The 20,204-nt window shown below is 35.1% G+C and overlaps 1 protein-coding gene across 4 annotated transcripts in view; it reads left to right on the top strand.

Moving 5' to 3' along the window:
- Positions 1-20,204, top strand: part of Vha100-2 (V-type ATPase subunit a family protein Vha100-2) — an 84,679-nt gene that overhangs the window by 41,285 nt on the left and 23,190 nt on the right. For all 4 annotated transcript variants that reach the window (XM_076402102.1, XM_076402100.1, XM_076402101.1 and 1 more), the window contains exons 2-3: positions 16,841-16,980; positions 17,058-17,234. In XM_076402102.1, coding sequence (XP_076258217.1) covers positions 16,864-16,980; positions 17,058-17,234 — 294 coding nt within the window. In that variant the 5' untranslated portion in view covers positions 16,841-16,863. The remainder of the gene's footprint in view (positions 1-16,840; positions 16,981-17,057; positions 17,235-20,204) is intronic.

Below are 20,204 nucleotides of genomic sequence, written 5' to 3'. Positions count from 1 at the left end.
GTAAAATGTAATCAGATGATCACGTGATATATTACTGTGTTTCTCTATAACATTTGTGTTACATACTTGTAGGAAAAAACTAACATATTCTTAATATATAGAATGAATATTTATTTAAAATATCATATTCTACTAAAGAAAATAAACGTAATAGTAAGTGGAATGTGTTACGTGATGTGTTATTACATTTTCTTGTAACGTTTAATGAGTTACCTAGAAGAACTGTTGTGAGTTAAGAGAAATTTTTTTAAAAAATTAATAATAAATACATTAAAATTTTATTTGCTTGATATAAAATCGTTTTTAATTTCTATTACAATTCTCTACATTTTATATGCGATACGTATATAACAATTAAGATGTATAATAAAACAGTAATAAAATATCACGTGGTTGATAATGTTTTATTTACTCGGAATAAAGTGATCTTTTTCCTGATATTTTAATTAATAGTGATTTTCTGTGTATACAACAATTAAAATATGTGCAATAAAGCGTTAGTTACTTGATGGAAATCTTTGATAAATCTTTTAAAATAACAAATTTTACGAAATGAGACAAATGTAATAATTAATGTGATGTGATATAACAGATGCAGTTTTTAATGAAAATTTCAGTATTCTCGGAATGTTTTTAATTAGTTTTGTTATTCTCATATTATAGAAATTAAGGTATCTTAAGTTTAACCAAATTTTGTGAAATTAGGTGTTAATTAATGTTTAATTAAACTAAAATAGTATATAATATACTAAATGAATATTTCATCATTAAACAACCATATTTTACTGAAATTGTCTCAAAAGGTATCGCATTTTACAAAGTGTGAATGAGTGATAATTACTCTCTGCTAAATTTTATATTCTTCATTATAAGCCATTTGCTCTATATTGTTGATATCCCAACAACAAAAGAAACAGTACTTGGAACATTTGCTGAGAACCATTTATCATGGCAAGAGATACATCTCTGTCTAAGGTTGTAGAAAAAGTACAAGTAGCGGTCAACAAGACCTACAAATGGACTGGAGATTGGAATGTACAGCTTAATACCTCCAAAACTGTCCATGTTAATTTTGCGTGGCGGCGAAATGATTAAATCCTAATTTTGTCACTTGACCCGTGCCCGATTCCTCAAGCAGAATCAGTCAAATACCTCGAAAAATATCTCAATAGTAGATTAAACACTAAGACATCAAATCAACAGGTAACGCACCCAAAGCAAAGTCCCAAAACAGAGTTCTACGATTAATTACTAATGCTTATCGCTAAGTAACCAACGAAGAGCTGCACAATGATCTCGAAATCAATGGATACACGAATTAATCAAATATTTCGCCTTAAAACATGAACTAAGTTGCTAAATCTCAGCAACGTGGAAGCAGTACAGCTACTGGACAACACGCAGGGAATCAGAAGATTGAACCGTACCAAACCACACGAACTTGTTTAGTGTATAAGTGTACTACCATAGTAAACCACATTTTTTGTAGTACGCTTTATCCTTTGCTTCAAAGTAGGCCTCAGTTTCGGTGATCACTTCTTCATTCGACGAAAATTTCTTCCCCGCGAGCATTCTTTTGAGATATGAGAACAGGAAATAGTCGCTGGGGGCCAGGTCTGAAGAATACTGTAGATGGAGTAAGCAATTCGAAGCCCAATTCACGGATTTTTGCCAGCGTTTTCACTGACTTGTGACACGGTGCATTGTCATGGTGAAGCAGCACTTTCTTTTTCTTCAAAAGCTTCAATAATGCTATGTAATAGTCACTGTTGATGGTCCTTCCTTTTTCAAGGTAGCCAATGAAAATTATTCCATGCGCAAGCCAAAATACAGACGCCATAACCTTGCCAGCAGACTGTTGTGTTTTTCCACGATTTGGAGCGGGTTCATCGTGTGTACTCGCATGACTGTCGATTGGACTTCGGAGTGAAATGATGGAGCCATTTTTCATCCATTGACACATATCGACGCAAAAACTCGGGTTTATTACGCTTGATCATCTTCAAATACTGCTCCGAATCATCAAATCGTCGTTTGTTTTTAGTAAAAAGTGAGCTCGCGCGGCACCCACCTTGCACAGATCTTTTTCATACTCAAATATTTGTGAATGATATGATATACACGTTCAGTTGATATCTTTAGAGTGTCTACTATTTCATTTAATTTCAATTTACCGTCATTCAAAAACATTTTGTGGATTTTTTTAATGTTTTCGTCGGTAACAAGCTCTTCTGGGCGTCCACTGCGTTCACCGTCTTCGGTGCTCATTTGACCACGTCTAAACTTAGCATACCAATTCTTCATGTTGAACAAAAGTTGCTTCACTCAAAATGCTATAATTTACAAACTAATGATCCGAAAGCTGTCAAATTTATACACGCATCTTTTGAGGGTTATGGCTAATTAAAAAAGATATCGATGTAATTCTAGTAGCGCCATGTATCTGTCTGGTTGGGGACTTTTCAGTTGACCTGTTAAGATGAAATTACTAAAAAAAAAGCACAAAGCCATTACAAATTTTCTCAGGATTTGAACCAACGACAGTTTTGCCAGCAAAGCGAATTACTAGTCTGGTTAATAGAATGATGTTTATTTTGGTCACATCGATAATTTTATTTATCACTATCACATGATTGATGTAATATTAATTCCTTACGATAAAGTGAATTATATCATATCTTTTTTTGTTTATTAATGTTTATTTTTAGCGCTGGAATCATACTGTTAATAGTACTCTGCAAGCGATTTTCTATAAAATTAATAATTTTAGTTATGAGAATATAGTCACGTGGATAAGGTTGAAAGTTCTTGCCCTGATACAGGGATGATGTTCGAATCCGCTAAAATATATATTCTTTGCTTGGCGCATGCGTCATTGGTTCATAAAACGAAAATGTCAAAAGTTTATCGACGCGACTCTACATCTTCCATGTCAACCATTGAAAAGTATACGAAAAGAAAGGGTACTAAATACCTTGCAACACTAATTAAGTATGCAAAAGGTCTACGTAAAATGGGTACCGCATTTGTTCAATGTCAATCAAAGACAAATGCGGGGATAATTTTGCGCATCTGTCGGAAAGACTCGCGCGATGCTTTCTGTTTATTTATTACCTTGCAAACAAGCGAATATTACTCTAATCTTCTTGACCAATTGGATACTTATTAATAAGGCTTTCACTTTCAAGAATGAATACTTTTTTTTATTATTTAATTATTACATTATTACTAGTCGAATATTTCAATATTCTTATGAGAATGGAGCCTTGCAATTCTCTTGATTTCTTGACTGACTGTGGGTATCTGAAGGTATCGATGTAGGTAATCAGTTCTATAGTATTTGGGTGCGCCCACAATACCTCTTAGGGCTTTGTTCTGAAAATTATTTATTTAATTTATGTTACTCTTTACAGAACATCCCCATAATTGAACATATAGGTTTCAGTATTTGCTTATATAATAACAATTTATTATGTACTGATAATTGGATTTTCTTCCAATTAGCAATTCCAGTTCTATTCTTTTCTTATTTATATGTTCCTTCCAGCGAAGTTTTGCATCGAGATTTCGAGATATTTAGCGTTGTTGCTATATGGAATGATAGTATTATTTAATGTTATTGGTGCTTTTACGGTCTGTTTATAGGTGAACTGCACATGTACAGATTTACTTTCATTAATTCTTATTTTCCAAGCTTGTGTCCAATTATTTATATTGCCACTTGCCTGTTATAATTTTCGTGAGGCTTCTTCACTATTGTCTCCGACAGCTATAATCGCAGTATCATCAGCAAATGTAGCCATTGTAATATTCTCCATTTGTGGTATATCACAAATGTTGAGTAGATAAAACATTGGTCCCAGTACACTTCATTGTGGTACACCTGCTTTAGCCTCTTTTATTGTAGAGTAAGTTTCTTTTTCTTTGACTCTAAACATTCTGATTTTAATGTATGATTTTAATAGTTCGGTATGTTGTTTGCTAGTATTTTCTGTAGTTTATGATTTTTTTTTTTTGTTCTGGCCTAAAAACCAGGCGGTGGAATGCATGACGCATACCTGGTCGCGGAGACTTGCCCTGGAGTGACAAGTTGGACCGGGTTATGTGGGACTGCCTCTGGGCTTACCAATACACTAAACCGAAACCGCCTCACAGTTGACCCCTGTGGATCACTACTGCTACTGCATTAAATTTGGGGATATGGCACCCGCTGATCGGGCAGCCGTTATTGGGCACGAGAGCCCGGCGATTCTATTGATTCGCGAACCTGAGTTAACACACAACTGGGTACTGTTGTATGGGGGCAAAAGTTATGACTGTAGCGACGGATGAGGTCGTTTCAGCCTGGAAAAGGGGGAGAGCTTAGCGGTGACGCGGTGCTAAGCTCCCAGCATGTCAACCAGCTCGCGAACAAGCGCGTTTTCAGAAGAACTTGAGCTGAGTTGTTGTTTGTGGAATGATTGAGATATGAAGTGCTTGATTTCTGGAGTGTCAGTTTCCCTATGGATTTGATTATTTCTGACAAACCATGGAGCGTTTAATATTCTCCTGAGGAGCTTATTTTGGAAAACTTGAAGCCGTTTGACCTGGTTGGGTGTAACAAACTTGAAGTAGACATTAGATCCGTAGAGGAGTACGGACCGAATTAACATCTTGTAAAATAAGCATTTGATGGAGATGGAAAGCCTGCTAGAAGGGCAGATCAGAGGAGATAGCAGGTTTGCTATCCCCGAACCTTTTTGGATTGCTTTCTGGATTTGGGAATGCCAACCGAACCGCCGGTCGAAGTGAAGACCTAGGTACGTGACGTTATCCAGCCATGGAATTATTGCGGTGTCGATCTTAAGTTGCGAGACGCGCAGTGCGTAACGCTTCTTGTGGAAAATGATGGCCTGGGTTTTCAGGGGGTTGATTTGCAACCTCCAGAATTTGAACCACTTGACCGCATGATCGAGCTGCTTCTGTAAACGCTCATGAATTGTAACTTCGAACCTGGCGGCCGTGAAGAAAGCAGTGTCGTCAGCGTAAAAGGCGACGTCAATATGCTCTTTTCTCGGCATATCTGAAATAAAGAGATTAAATAAGGCTGGGGCCAGCGGGGAACCTTGAGGTACGCCAGCATCGATTTGTTTACGACTGGAAAGTGACGCCCTGATCTTGACCTGGAAAGATCTGTCCGAGAGATAGGACTTGATGAGAGCGGTTAGGTCTTCTGGGAGGCCTAACCGCACGCACTTTGCGAACAATCCGTCGTGCCAGACCTTGTCGAAGGCTTTGGTTAGGTCCAGAAGAACTGCTCCAAGCTTTTTACGTTGGTCAAGAGCATGATGGATGTGTGCAGCCAGACGGGAAGCTTGATGGACGGATGAGTGGTGAGCGCGAAAGCCGAATTGTTCATCTGGAATGATGTTGTTTTCCTTTGTGAAAGAGTTGAGAGCGTAGAGTATTGCCCTCTCGGCAAGCTTCGAAATGGCGCTGAGAAGGCTGATAGGCCTGTAATCAGATGGAGATGATTTTGCTCCTTTCTTGGGTATAACCGCTATATGTGCGTGTTTCCAAGACGCCGGGAAGTGTTGCAGTCTCATGATGGAGTTAATAATGTTTGCCAGTTCTGCGAGTTGCTTATGCGGGAGCTTTTTTAACTGGGTAATCGATATTCCATCGAAACCTGGAGATTTTTTGGTTTGAAGTTTGCCGATCATAGTCTGTAGAGACTTTGGAGATACAAAATGGTTGAGAAGAAAGGCGGGGGTTACTGGTCTTTTGACGGAGTTGGATTCGTTGATGACAGTGTCAATGTCTTTAGTTTTAGTGTTCTGTGCGGGTGGGAGGCATTTCATTTGAGCTTCGTAGGTCTCTGCAAGGAGCTCGACTTTTTCTTGGTCAGTGACTGCAAAATTTCCTGTAACCGCTGACTTCAGGGGAGGGATGACATTGTGCGTCTTCCCCACGAGGCATTTGGAGACACGCCAGAAGGAAGGGGGGCCATCCAGCCTTTGGTCCGCGAGAAATGAGTTCCATTTCATTGCTCGCCAAGTCGAGACGGCCGCCCTTACCCTCTTGCATGCTCTGTTCGCCTCCCTTTTGTCTGCAGCATCAAGGGTGAATCGAGCTAATCTGCATAAACCGTTTTTGATGCGAATTTCACGTTTAAGAGAAGCGGGAAGATTGTTTTTCCACGGCTGGGGTTGTGATGAAATTTTGACTGTGGAAGATTCGTGAGCAGACTGAATATCGCGAGTTAGCTTGAGTACGGCTTCCTCGAGGTGTTCTGGTGTGTTAATTTTCGGAATTGGATCGGATTTCAGGAGAAGAGATTGGTAGTTTTTCCAGTCGGTTTTTTTCCTGAATCTTGTTAGTGGGACTTGAGTGGTGGCGCAGTTTCCGAGTTTGAGAAGGATCGGACGATGATCAGAGTCTAGTTCGTCAAGGACTCGAACTTCGGAATCGCGATTTACGTCTTGAAGAATAAAGAAATCAAGGATTCTTGCTGCGCCTTGAGAGACTGTACTAGGGTGATGGGTGGGTTCATCTGGCAAGGCAAGACCGTAGCTCAGATCTGCACTTAGAGCTACGATGGCGTTACCTGCGGGATTCGCTCTGGAACACCCCCAGGTGGGTTGGTGGGCGTTGAAGTCGCCACCTATTATTTTCGGAAATTTTCCTTCGACGAGTGATCGGTATTCGGCATAGTTGAATGCAGAAGATTTCCTGTACAGGGATGTAATCACGAAGGGACGTTCTTGGATATCGATTTTAATGGAGGTTGTTTCGAAGTTGTTTACTGATAACGATGGAAGGAGCTCGTGTTTGACTCCTTTTCTGACGAGAATGGCGGTTCCACCGCCTCGACCCGGAGTTCTATCGTTTCTGTAGACAAAAAAGTGTTCGAAAGAGAGACGATGCGAAGGTTTCAGGAAAGTTTCCTGGATGAGCACGATGTCGACGTCATAGAATGTTATGACGTCCTCCAATTCCGCTTGCTTTCCGCGTAAGCTATTTGCATTCCATGTCATCAGTATAAGAGATTTCGGAACAGCCATTTCGAAGAGTTAAAGGCTGCTGAAAGTTATAGAGACAGGTAAGTGTTGCCGCTTAGGCGGCGACATTTGGAAAAAGACGAGCAAGTTGGTGAGCCAGGGCGATCACTTGTAGGAAAGCCTGCGGGTCAGTAAACGCCTGCATTGTGGAGTTAAGGTCCGGTGTATTGGTTGGAGCAGGAGTTTGAGTTGGAGCAGGCTGGGTAGCGCTGGCTAATTTTTGGGCTAGCTTTCTGCCACCTTGGTTACTCCATGCAGAACCTTGTGGAGGTCTGGTTTCGGTCGGAATTTTTGGTTTTCTTGGAGCAGGACGGCAGGTGCAACCGCTGAAGTTTGCGGTATGAGTTTCACCGCAGTTGCTGCACTTTGGAGGTGCTTCTGGGATTTTGGTACAGGATCTAGTGTCGTGATGCCCGGCACATTTGACGCACCGTGGGGGGGCTCGGCAATATGAGCTGGAGTGCCCGAAAAGCTGGCAGTTGAAGCACTGCACTGGCTGGCCGTTTCCTCTCTGGACCTCGACCTTCACTGTGATGACGCCGAGTTTGGTCATATATATGATCTGTCGCTCTTCGCGAGGGACAACTACCTGAACAATTGGTAGTTCTGTCCCGGATTTTAATTTCCATCTTTGCACAAATTTGGGATGGAAGCCTTGATCAAAGAGAAGTTCACGTACTTCGTCAATGCAGAGTGATTCTGGGATGTTTTTTATTATTACCCGGAATGCTCTCTCCTCCGGATGACAGAAGGAATGGTAAGGGTAATTCCTTTCCTCGAGCAGGGTAGTAAGTTTACGGTAATTGTCGCTTGTGGCGACGAATAAGAAAATGCCGTCCTTTTTATTTCGGGTTATAATGTCTATTGATTGTGCCTTAGTAATTCTAATAAGCTCCATGAACCTCTTCTTATCACGGAGCACTATAGGCGGAATTTTTTCCTTTGGGGGACTTTGAGAAACAGTCGCCGAAACGGTTGGCACTGTTTTTGCTGTGGAGGTTAAGACTTGTTTAGTGACCTGGCTACTTACCTGCGCAGGCTGGTCTTGGGTTGGTCTTGTGGTAACTTGTTTCGGTACTGGCTGTGGGGCCGTCTTGGTGGTCGGCTTGTTTTGCACTGGTCTGGTGGCAAATTTTGTAATCGAAGGCTGTACGTTAGCCTTGGCTTTCGATTGGGTAGATTTAGTGGCTGGCTTGGCTACCGGATTGGGTTGTGATTTGGGAGCCTGTTTTCCCTTGTTGCCGGCCTTCGGCAGCTGGCTTTCCTGAGGTGGAGTGACGGGCCCTCTTTTCCTTTTTCCCACCAAGGTGAAACCGTCTTCTGAGTCTTCAGTTTGGTCTAAGTGTTGTGTCGGTTTAGCTGGTGTCTGGGACTGAATTTCTATGGCAGCGGGAATCTTTGCTTCCATGGCATCTCTTTGATGCTTCATGAATTGTGTTATCGTAGCTGTGAGAGTTTTTATTTCTTCCTTGAGCTCTTCGGAAGCCTTTTCGCTCTTTTCCAGCTTTTCCGTCTGTTTGTTCAGGGCGTCTGTTTGGGCTTTTGCGAACGTTTTAAGGTCAGCTATCTGCTTTCGCAGGTCTTCGTTCTGTTTTCTCAATTCCGTTATAAGCACTTCTCGGCTGTCTTCTGAAGATGGTCCATTTGAATTTGAAACACTGGGATTATGTTCAGGAGGCGACGTCGGCTCTGACGTACATGACGCCATTGCCTTGTCTGTAAAAACGCCTTTTCGGCGCTTACAGACGCTTTTTTTTTTTACGTAGGCACTGGTGAAACGTGATAACGGGTCGACCGTCTTAGGGAAAGTTTCGGGTAATTCTCGGAAGCGCAGGTAGGTTCGGCGGACCGGACACGACCGTTCTCTTCGAGAGCTAGCACGGAACTGTAGTTTATGAACAAGGCCTTCATGCCAAATCTTATCGAAGGCTTGTGCTACATCTAAGCATATAACTGAGCATACTTTTTTACTTTCGTAGACTTTTATTCTGTGTTCAAAATTTAATTGTTCAGCTGTCTTGAGGGGTACATTTAGTTGAATTCGTTTATTCAATTCTTCAGCAAATCCTTCCCAGTCTGTTTTCTTGTTTGTTAACGTTGGGTTTCTTTCTTTTTTTACTATGTTTTCGCTCAACATCAGAATCACAGGCGGAGAATGAATACTAATGTTAGAGAAATGCAGGACCAGGTGTGTTGAAATCAAGGGAGATTATGTAAAAGAATAACAAATAAAAAATCGCATTGTCAGGCCGAGAACTTATCCCCTTTCCTGGTATATATATATATATATATATATATATATATATATATATATATATATATATATATATATATATATATGCATAAATATTGTATTTAAATTAATGTTTAACGTATATTTACCGTCCATTTATTATATTTGTTATTTAGTTTGAATCCAGGTTTACCTTCTTTTCCTTACATTTGTTGCATTATTTGGTCTCATGCTTATTTGGGCATTATGTTGAATTACAATAAAAAATAACAATATTTGTTATTTATTTCAATTATTGTAATATTTAAGAATATAGGCTTAAAAATAATTATAAAGTCTGGTGTATATTAACGGAATCATAGCTTATTACAATTTTTCTAATAAAATATTTTGAATTAACAAGAAAATAATCACATATAATGTTACCGAAATGATATAGGAAATTTGATTTGCAAGAAAGTTGTAAAAAATAAAAACATATTTGACGAAATAGGAATATTAATGTACAGTTATTGTTTATTCATTATATTTGTTATATAGCTTGAATTCAGATTAATCTTTTTTTTCTTATTATATTTCGTTCATTGTTTGATCTTGTGATTATTTGGGCATTAGATGTTTGTCATTTAAAATTTTTCAAGTAGTTTCGTAGGCAATGCAGCATTGCATTCTTTCCTTCAACAATCAATTTCCGGAAAAATAGATGTTATTAAACGTCACTTTTAATACATTTTAGTTTTATGTAAATTTAGTTTTGTTAAATAATAAATAACCGTTATTATAGTTATGTTGTTGTTATAGTCGCGGGCCCAAGGTTAAGATATATTTTATATTTATTATTGCTTATAAATGTGATTTTCCGTCATCTTCATCATCAATCAAGTTATAGTCGGTGCTCGACGAGAATGTCTACTTCTCAACCAATAGAGTGGCGCAGCAGGACATCCGATATTTTTCATTTGGTCTAACATAAGTACGGCATTATTAAACGAAGTAAAGTGAACAATATGTTTCTATATTAAAACAGAGAATATATGTATAAAACAATTTTACAATAACGAACACAATTAGGTTATTTATTTGTTTTTATAATTATTAAACCAACTAGTGATTTGCCACAATTTAGGTTTTCAAATAGCTAGTATATATATAGTAGTATATATATCGTAGTAGCCAAAGTAGTAGTTTGAGCCAAAATTGTAAAATGGTCTTATGAATTACCGATTTCGTTCCAATTCACATTCCCAGTAATATTCGGCATACTAATTACGTTGCCGATTTCCAAATTGCATATCTCTTATAGTTTCCGAGATATGGACTGTCGAAATTTTACAATTTAGCCTTTGCTTGTAATTTGAGCCAAAATTGTAAAATGATCTTATGAATTACCGATTTCGTTCCAATTCACATTCCCAGTAATATTCGGCATACTAATTACGTTGCCGATTTCCAAATTGCATTATCTCTTATAGTTTCCGAGATATGGAGATCTGGATCTGGATGGAAATCTGGTTTCCGAGATATTTTCTTATATATTACGTTGCCGATTTCCAAATTACATATCTCTTATAGTTTCCGAGATATATATCAAATCACTAAAGTAGTAGATGCTGCTTTTTTCTCCTATATGACTCACGTATTTTAACTCCTGCTCTCGTAGCTCTACAATGCCAACTACATCATAAAAAATGTTAGAAGCCTGAACTGGCCTTTATCAGTGAACGTAACGCTATTATAAGCATCCATTCCTAATATCAATGGAGGTAGATGATCCTCGCTTGGCGCTTCTCTCAAATGAATTTTACAAATCTCATTCAGTCATTTGGTGCCTACGTTAAATCAAGTCCAGAAAATTTGTAATTTATCAAACTTATGAATTTTTATTTCGTTATTTAAAATGCCCTTTAATATGAAAATTAGTAAAATGTCGAAATAATCGACTCATACAGCCGACTATGATGAAGAATTTGAAGAATTTTTCAATATAAACTCGTATATAAACTTTGATAGTAAATTATCGACAATAGGTAAACGGCTGAAAGCCTTGGGAATGATAAAAAATTAAATCAATTGAAATTCAAAGATATAGTGAGGCCCTTTTTGGTTTTTGACAGGAAAAAGGAAGGTCCTTTTAAATGTTGAATTAAAATTGCAAGTTAGTACAGCCGTTGGTTGGCGCAGTGGTAAAGGCGATAGGAGGGTCCTCCTACTATTGCGATTGTCGCGGGTTAGAATCCCGCTGGGGCATGATAAATTTATGTTGTAATTGTTTAAGATTTGTGATTGTCCTTCGGCAAGAGTGCAAAATTCGACAAGGAAAATGATCCCACTCACACCAGTAACCAGGCTGGGTAAGACCGTATGTCTTCTGGGATGATCTCCAAGTTGGTCACTCGCCACTTGGTGGGCTTAATGTCGAGGACCGTGGTTCGGAGCCCACGTTAAATAGTAGTTGCAGTCTTAATAAACCCTCGTTGATAAAAAGGAGACTTTAAAATATATTTAAAAAAAAACAAGTAAACAACAGCAACATTTTTGTTTTTTTTTTTGATATTCACAATCGGATATATTTATTTATAGAATTAGAAGTACTTTTTCAAAATTGTATAGTTTCAAATTTTACATTTATTTCTTTTTGATTTTTATAATATAGTATGTAATACATTTCTGATAATGGTTAAAAATATCCTGACTTGTAAGACAAAGAAACTATTGGGTTAACGTTAAACCGTCGATTATTATATCAATATATATTTTTGGAACTGTATCGCGTAGACGTTCATTAAGCAAATGGGTAAAAGGAGCAATAACGATAATAGTTCAAGTCCCGTGACTCACTGAGATGTACCCTCATCATTAAGATATGACTTAATTGCGTTGACATAGAAAGAAGACTTAATATAATTTTGATGTTTCGATGAGGTAGATATGAAAGTATACAAGCGCAGTTGAATATTAATATTGATTGAATACTTAAAATTACTTCGACCTTAAAATAATAAAGATTCCTGATATTGTGAAGGGTTGACAACAAATTAACAATATTTGTTGTTTATTTCAATTGTAGTAATATTTAAAAATATATTTTTAAAAAATGATTATAAAGTCTGGCGTATATTCACTATATTATATATTTCAAATCAAATATTTGGAATTAACTATAAAATAATACTATATAACAGGTCAATTTAAAAGTCCCCGGCTTACCATAGTAAAATACAATTTTTTCGTACGTTTTGTCTTTTGCTTCAAAATAGGCCTCAGTTTCGGCGATCATCTCCTTATTCGACGAAAATTTCTTCCCAGTGAGCATTCTTTTGAGATCTGAGAACAGGAAATTGTTGCTGGGGGCCAAATCTGGAGAATACGGTGGATGGGGAAGCAATTGGAAGCCCAATTATTGCCATCGTTTTCACTGACTTGTGACACATTGATCAACTTCAAACACTGCTCCGAATCATGAACTCGTCGTTGTTTTTGGTCAAAAGTGAGCTCGCGCGGTACCCACTATACACAGAGCTTTCTCATACCCAAATATTCGTGAATGATATGATGTACACGTTCAGTTGATATCTTTAGAGTGTCTGCTATTTCATTCATTTTCAACTTACGGTCATTCAAAATCATTTTGTGGATTTTTTTAATGTTTTCGTCGGTAACAAGCTCTTCTGGGCGTCCACTGCGTTCACCGTCTTCGGTGCTCATTTCACCACGTCTAAACTTAGCATACCAATCCTTGATGGTTGATTTTCCTGGGGCAGTTTCCGGAAACTCTGCATCAAGCCAAGTTTTTGCTTCAACTGTTTTTTCCCTTCAAAAAAGCAATATTTTATCAATACTCGAAATTCCTTTTTGTCCATTTTTTCACAATAATAAAAGTTGCTTCACTCAAAATGGTATAATTCAAATACTAATGATCCGACAGCCGTCAAATTTATACATGCATCTTTTGAGGCTTAGGGCTAACTAAAAAACATATGGATTTAATTCCAGTAGCGCCATCTATGTGTCAGGCCGGGTACTTTTCAATTAACTTGCTGATGTTTCCGAAATTATATCAGAAATTTTATTTGCAACAAAATAGCGACAAATTTGTAAATTTAACCAAAGTACGAATGTTAAACATTATTATTATATTATATTAAATTTTGTCACTTTGGAGTCATCTCAAATCTCCAAAACTGATTACTAAGTTATATTTGATTTAATAAAGATTATTGAAGTTGTCTAGTTAAGTGTTACATAGATGAAATACTAATATTAAAACAATAACTTAAGATTTAATAGCACACTATAAATTATTTACAGACTTATCAGATATTATATATATATATATATATATATATATATATATATATATATATAAATATATATATATATATATAATTATATATAATATATATATAATAATATATATATATAATATATATATATATATATAATATATATATAATAATATATATATATAATATATATATATATATATATATATATAATATATATATATATATATATAATATATATATATATATAATTATATATAATATATATATAATAATATATATATATAATATATATATATATATAATATATATATATATATATATATATTATATGTAATTATCTATATATATATATATATATATATATATATATATATATAAATATATATATATATATATATATATATATATATTTATATATATATATATATATATATATATATATATATATATATATATTTATATATATATATATTTTTTTTTTTTCTTATTTATTTTGTTTAAAACTAAATTCTGTATATACAATGCAGAAAATATTGTTGAAAGGTTTATGATAACCAAATGCATTGTATAGAGACGCAAAAAATCCCTATAAGTGGTTGTTGCTCCATTTTGAACGGTCTTCAATAATTATGAAAGACAAAAATATTAAAAAGTCAAAAATATGATACTGCAGATGAATGTACTCAAAGATCTTAATATGATATCTAAAAAGGTGGTCCATAGAGTCAGTAGATTTTTGTAGTACGTTTATAATATTATGATTAATATATTATTAAAATTTATGAAATGCATTGGGATCACATGACAAGTTCAAAAATAAATTAACTTTGTGCAAGAATTTGACTATAATTGTTGTAAGTTCCTTTCATTTCATTTTAACCATTTAGTGCTAAGCGATATATTATATTATTGTTCAAGTTATATTATAACATTTGAAAGTCAGCGAAATAGCTGGACAAAGCATGAAAGTCTGAACGGATCAAGCTTAAAAATAAGTAGTCTTAATAATAATAATGATTGGTCGGAAGATTCTCCTTAAATCACAGAAAATTAGAAACGATACAACTATGAAATAAGGCGCAGGAGATCGTAAAATTTAACCGAACCAAACCGCATGAACCTAGATAAAATGTATGTGTTATTATTAACTTTAGTCCGAGATAGTCTAATTTAATTTTAATTTGTGAAATACATCCAAGCACAAGTGAGGACTAGAATAATTACATTTATTATTAAGATCGTTTCTAATTCGACCATAATGTATTAAATTAATAGTAATAGAGTAAAAGGACTAATTTAAAAATGATATATTACTAAAACTTGTTTTCATAATATTTTCAATATAAGTTCAGAAATGTATTCGATATATAACATTAATTAAAATAATAAATGTCTGTATATTAAAACATATTAATATATATGCAAACTATCTCAAGAACTAACACACATATTTTTTAAATTGTATTATATTAAATGTAATTTCCATTAACTGTGTTGATCAATAGTCAACAAAATATTAATAAGTGTAAATTATTGTGCCACTGAACATTATAACATATCATAAGTAATATTATTTTCAGAACTATAACATCTTCAGAGCATCAAATATAAGTATATATGATCTTTCTTTACTTTTGTGTTGTAAAGCACGAAATATTAAATCAAATACAGTGAACAAGATGTTTCTATATTAAAACACAGAATATGTGAATAAAACAATTTTGAAATTGTATTTTGACTTTAGCGTATATATTAAAATAATAACTAACACAATTGGGTAATTTATTTTTTACAATTTAGAAATGTATATGAAAGAAATGTTTTTACAATTATTAAACTAATTAGTGATTTGCCAAAACTTACTTTTATTCTATTTGTCCTATGTGTTCCGTCTATGAAAATTATGTAATTACTTTCTTTTTATGTAATTTTTTACTCCTGCATATTTTTATTACTTTATTTATGTATTCATATAGTCCTTATATTTTATCCGTATTTCTCACCTAATAATAACGTAATATATATTACAAAAACAATATGGAACTATACTATACTATTATATTTATTGTTTTTGTATATATACTATATTATTATTAGGTGAGAAATATTGATAAGATAGCTCAGAAGATAAACTAAAGATCTTCTATGATTTTCATTTATCTATTCTCTACTTTGTCTTACATCCCATGTGTCCCAAATGAAATTCTATGAAACTAATTATAACTGTTAATATTCTATGCAATATTCATTTTAACTCTTGATGCACAAACTAACTATATCTATTATCTGCAAAATTCGGTTACTGCTTTGTTAAGAAATGTATTTACCAATGAAACCTGAAATTAATCAGATGTCGATACTACTAAAATTTACAGGAAAATCCTAACAACCTTTAGAATTACCTTTAGTACAACGATATACTAGTTAAAGTCCTTAAGCAAGCACAATTTTTTTTCCTTTTTCTTTACCAGACATCAATTTAAATGAATATTGTGATTTCGAAAATCCAAATATCTTGTAAGCGAAGAAAACAGACGTTTTTTTATTATTCTCGAATTTCGTTAATCTCTTTTGGGATAACATTCAATCTGTGTGTACCTTCTGATAAAGCCGGAACCTTAATTTGTTTTCTCAACTTACCATAACTCTTTCATAATTTCAACACTATGGGACTAACCGAAAGTAACACAAATGACTGCTTAAAATTAAATAACTTCCTTTAATAGTTCTTTAATCACTTAGTTTCCGTTTTAATGTCCTTTGAAATGTAAAGAAAACAAACATTCTCTTAATTTTAAGAAACACCATCCTTTATTCTATTTTATAAAGATAAAAAACCTTTATCCTCAGCGATATTCGATCCCAGTATGTTATTGTCTGCTAACCAAACTCTTAGCCAGGCATGACTGGCTACACGCTGGGTTTGTTTATATATTTTGTCTCACCGAACTGACGGTTATACCAGGTTGCTTGATTTGGGCGTTTGTCATCTTATTGGAATATATTTAGTTGTAGCGCATATTACACAAAAATATTAGGCCTAAAAATTTTCCTCGATAGATGCTTAAACCGTGACAAATTTCACGCCTCTAGATGCCCCCATTTTCTTCAAAAAGTGAGGCAAAATTTTCGCTAAGCCGATTATTATATATATATGTTATATTAATATTAACATTTTCCCCCTATATATTTTGGTGATTTTTCGTTAGTCTATGCTATAATTTATAATGTTTTAAGTTATCATAAGCATTTTTCGGATATTATATAATTATATTTTACAGGATCAAAAAAATAATTGGCCAAGATGGGGGCCATGTTCCGGAGTGAAAAAATGGCGTTAGCCCAACTGTTCATCCAGCCTGAAGCAGGGTACCACGCCATATCAGAACTGGGAGAAACTGGATGTGTACAGTTTCGCGATGTAAGTATATTTTTTCAATTATTCGTAATTAAAAACAATAAAAAGATCGAAAATGACGAATCTATCGTGTGTTACAGTTGAACGAAGATGTAAATGTATTTCAAAGAAAATTCGTGGCGGAAGTGAGAAGATGCGATGAGTTGGAACGTAAACTCAGGTTCATTGAAGCCGAAATTAAAAAAGACAACGTCAGGATACCGGATGTCCACGAGATGCCCAAGGCTCCCATTCCAAGGGAAATCATCGATTTAGAGGTATGCTAAAAATGATTGATTACAGTTTGGTGATATGATATTTAATGGAGTTGTTTTTGAACATTGTAACATATAATTTGAATCAGTATATATTGAAATTGATACTACGTCTATGTTTTCATGATATAATTAAGTTTATTAATAAGTATGATCTTTGATATACATGCCATCGTGACGAAATTGACACAGAATCGTTTTTAACAGAGATAGATTTTTTTCCGCATATACGATATTATTAGATAATGTATAGGATTGGGAAGGTTATATTACATTTTAGAAAATTTTAAAAAATATTAGTTGTAATTAGTAATTTTAGTTGGAATTAGTTTGGATTGATATTATTGGTTACCCCCTCTCAGTTGCGTGTCCGAATTTCAAAACAACAAGGCAGAATGAATCAATTTTTTTTTATTCTGGCTTAAAACAAGGCGGTGGAGTGCATGACGCACTTCACCGCCTGTACCTGATCGCGGATGCTTACCCTGGAGTGACAAATTGGACCGGGTTATGTGGGACTGCCTCTGGGCTTACCAATAGACTAAACTGAAACCGCCTCACAGTTAGTCCATGTGGGTCGCTATTATTATTAGGTGAGAAATATTGATAAGATAGCTCAGAAGATAAACTAAAGATCTTCTATGATTTTCATTTATCTATTCCCTACTTTATCTTACATACCATGTATCCCAAATGAAATTCTATGAAACTATTTTATCAAAACAACAAGGCAGAATGAATCAATTTTTTTTTATTCTGGCTTAAAACAAGGCGGTGGAGTGCATGACGCACTTCACCGCCTGTACCTGATCGCGGATGCTTACCCTGGAGTGACAAATTGGACCGGGTTATGTGGGACTGCCTCTGGGCTTACCAATAGACTAAACTCCTCACAGTTGGTCCATGTGGGTCGCTACTACTACTCCATTAAATTTGGGGATATGGAATCCGCTAAGCGGGCAGACGTTATCGGGCACGAGGATCCGGCGAAAAAACAGATAGTGAGAATAACTATGAATCCCTATGAATTGGATTATTTCTGACAAACCATGGAGCGTTTTTTGGAAAACTTGAAACCGTTTCACCTTGTTGGTTGTAACAAACTTGAAGTAGACTGTAGAGGAGCATGGTCCGAATTAACATCTTGTAAAATAAGCATTTAATGGAGATGGGAAGAGTGCTAGAAGGGCAGATCAGAGAAGACAGCAGGTTTGCTATCTCCGAACCCTTCTGGATTACTTTCTGGGTTTGGGAAGAGTAAATTAAGTCGTAGTGCTGAGAATGTAAAAATATCTAAATAAATTTTCCACACTAAATCGAAACAAAACAATATCTAGACAGAATATAAAAATAATTAAATAAATAATAAAACTGTGTATAAATATTTATGTCATGTTAAAATGAAGCTATATACAGGTTAAAATGAGATTTCAAAATAAAGACCAATTTTCTTGAGGAAATCCAATAATTTTGGTAGATTTTGATGCAGGTACGCATCCCTCAATGAGTCGGACAAGCCATGAATTTCTCTGACAATTAATAGATATCTGGATTTCATCAAAACATACTAATATTGTTTTTTTTTGACCCATTAATGGGTAAATTGGCGGTGACCAATCAGCAGCCTGTTTTTATAATTCTCTTTTTTCTAAAGTGGTAGCAGGGAAAAAGAAGTTTTTCTTAATATGTCTTATTCTATGTGCTCTCTCTAGGAGAGATATTAGTCCATCCTGGGGCCCCATTATTTTAGCTATTATTTTGATGGTATGATATTATTACCCAAAAGTGAGTGAGTGATGTGAGTAAAACTATCCAAGGTTATGATTGTACAGAAATAGACAAAAGATGATCTTGAAGCTAAAATAAAAATTTAAATCCTGAAGAGACAGATCATAGCGCGATAGCATCCAGACAATCCTGCTTTGATCTGGCAGTAGAGTTCAGTCAGCGAAAAAAAAACGAATATTGACATTAGGGCTTACAGGATGAAATATGGAATTTATGACAATGATATATAGTACATAGGAATAACAAATTTGATTTTGAGTGAAATTATTGCAATGTTACAAAAACAATGGTCGTATTTACTAGAAATATGTATATCTCTTGGAAAGTCAACAATCTGCCCGTGGGCAATAAATATTATTGTTTGATTTCCGTTATATAATATAACTATCCTTACATGTAGAAGATCACTTCAGTAAGTGATCTGCTGTACAATTTATAATCTAAATCTTATTCTAGATACTACTGTAACTTATTTTAAAGTCTATTCTAACGTATTCTAATGACTATTCTAACTTATTCTAGAAATTATTAAATTTCTCTCTATTTGTCTATTAATCAGTTCGTATGGTAGTTTGCGTTTGAGCCTACACACTTCACTGTCATCGCGTACATTTAACTGCTTGGCGAGTGCATTAGGATGCACTAATAGTCTTTCAGAGTACTTCGCACTAGCACTTCGAATCACACTCGTTATGGGTTCTATGGGGATATCGCGTTGAATCAGTTTGTTGGACACGTAATATGGGGCATCGACGATGACTCGCAACACGCAACACTTCATTCTGGAACCTCTGGAGGATATCTATTTTAGATTTGCTAGTAGTACCTCACAGTTCAATACCATAGGTCCAAATGGGCCTAAGTATTGACTTATACAGCAAAACCTTGTTATCTAATGATAATTTAGATTTACGCCTTATCAGCCAATACATTTGGTTTAGTTTAAGCCCAAGCTGTTTGCGTTTTGTCACTATATGTTTTTTCCAAGTCAGACGTCGATCAAAATGCATTCCCAGTTATTTAACGCTGTCTGCTTGCGGAAGTTCATGATTATTTAGTTTTACTGAGGGACATGTTCTTTTGCAAAGGGTGAATGTAATATGGGTAGATTTTGTCTCATTTGCTTTGATACGCCACGTTTTCAACCACAGTTCGACTTTGTTAAGATGAAGTTGGAGGTTTTTT

Source organism: Rhynchophorus ferrugineus, unplaced genomic scaffold, assembly GCF_030347505.1.
Source record: "Rhynchophorus ferrugineus isolate W39M unplaced genomic scaffold, kcgeb_rfMv2 rfM4, whole genome shotgun sequence".
NCBI classification, from domain to species: Eukaryota; Metazoa; Arthropoda; class Insecta; order Coleoptera; family Curculionidae; genus Rhynchophorus; species Rhynchophorus ferrugineus.
The sequence above is the reverse complement of the archived record's forward strand: the minus strand, read 5'-3'. Positions and strand labels throughout refer to the sequence as shown.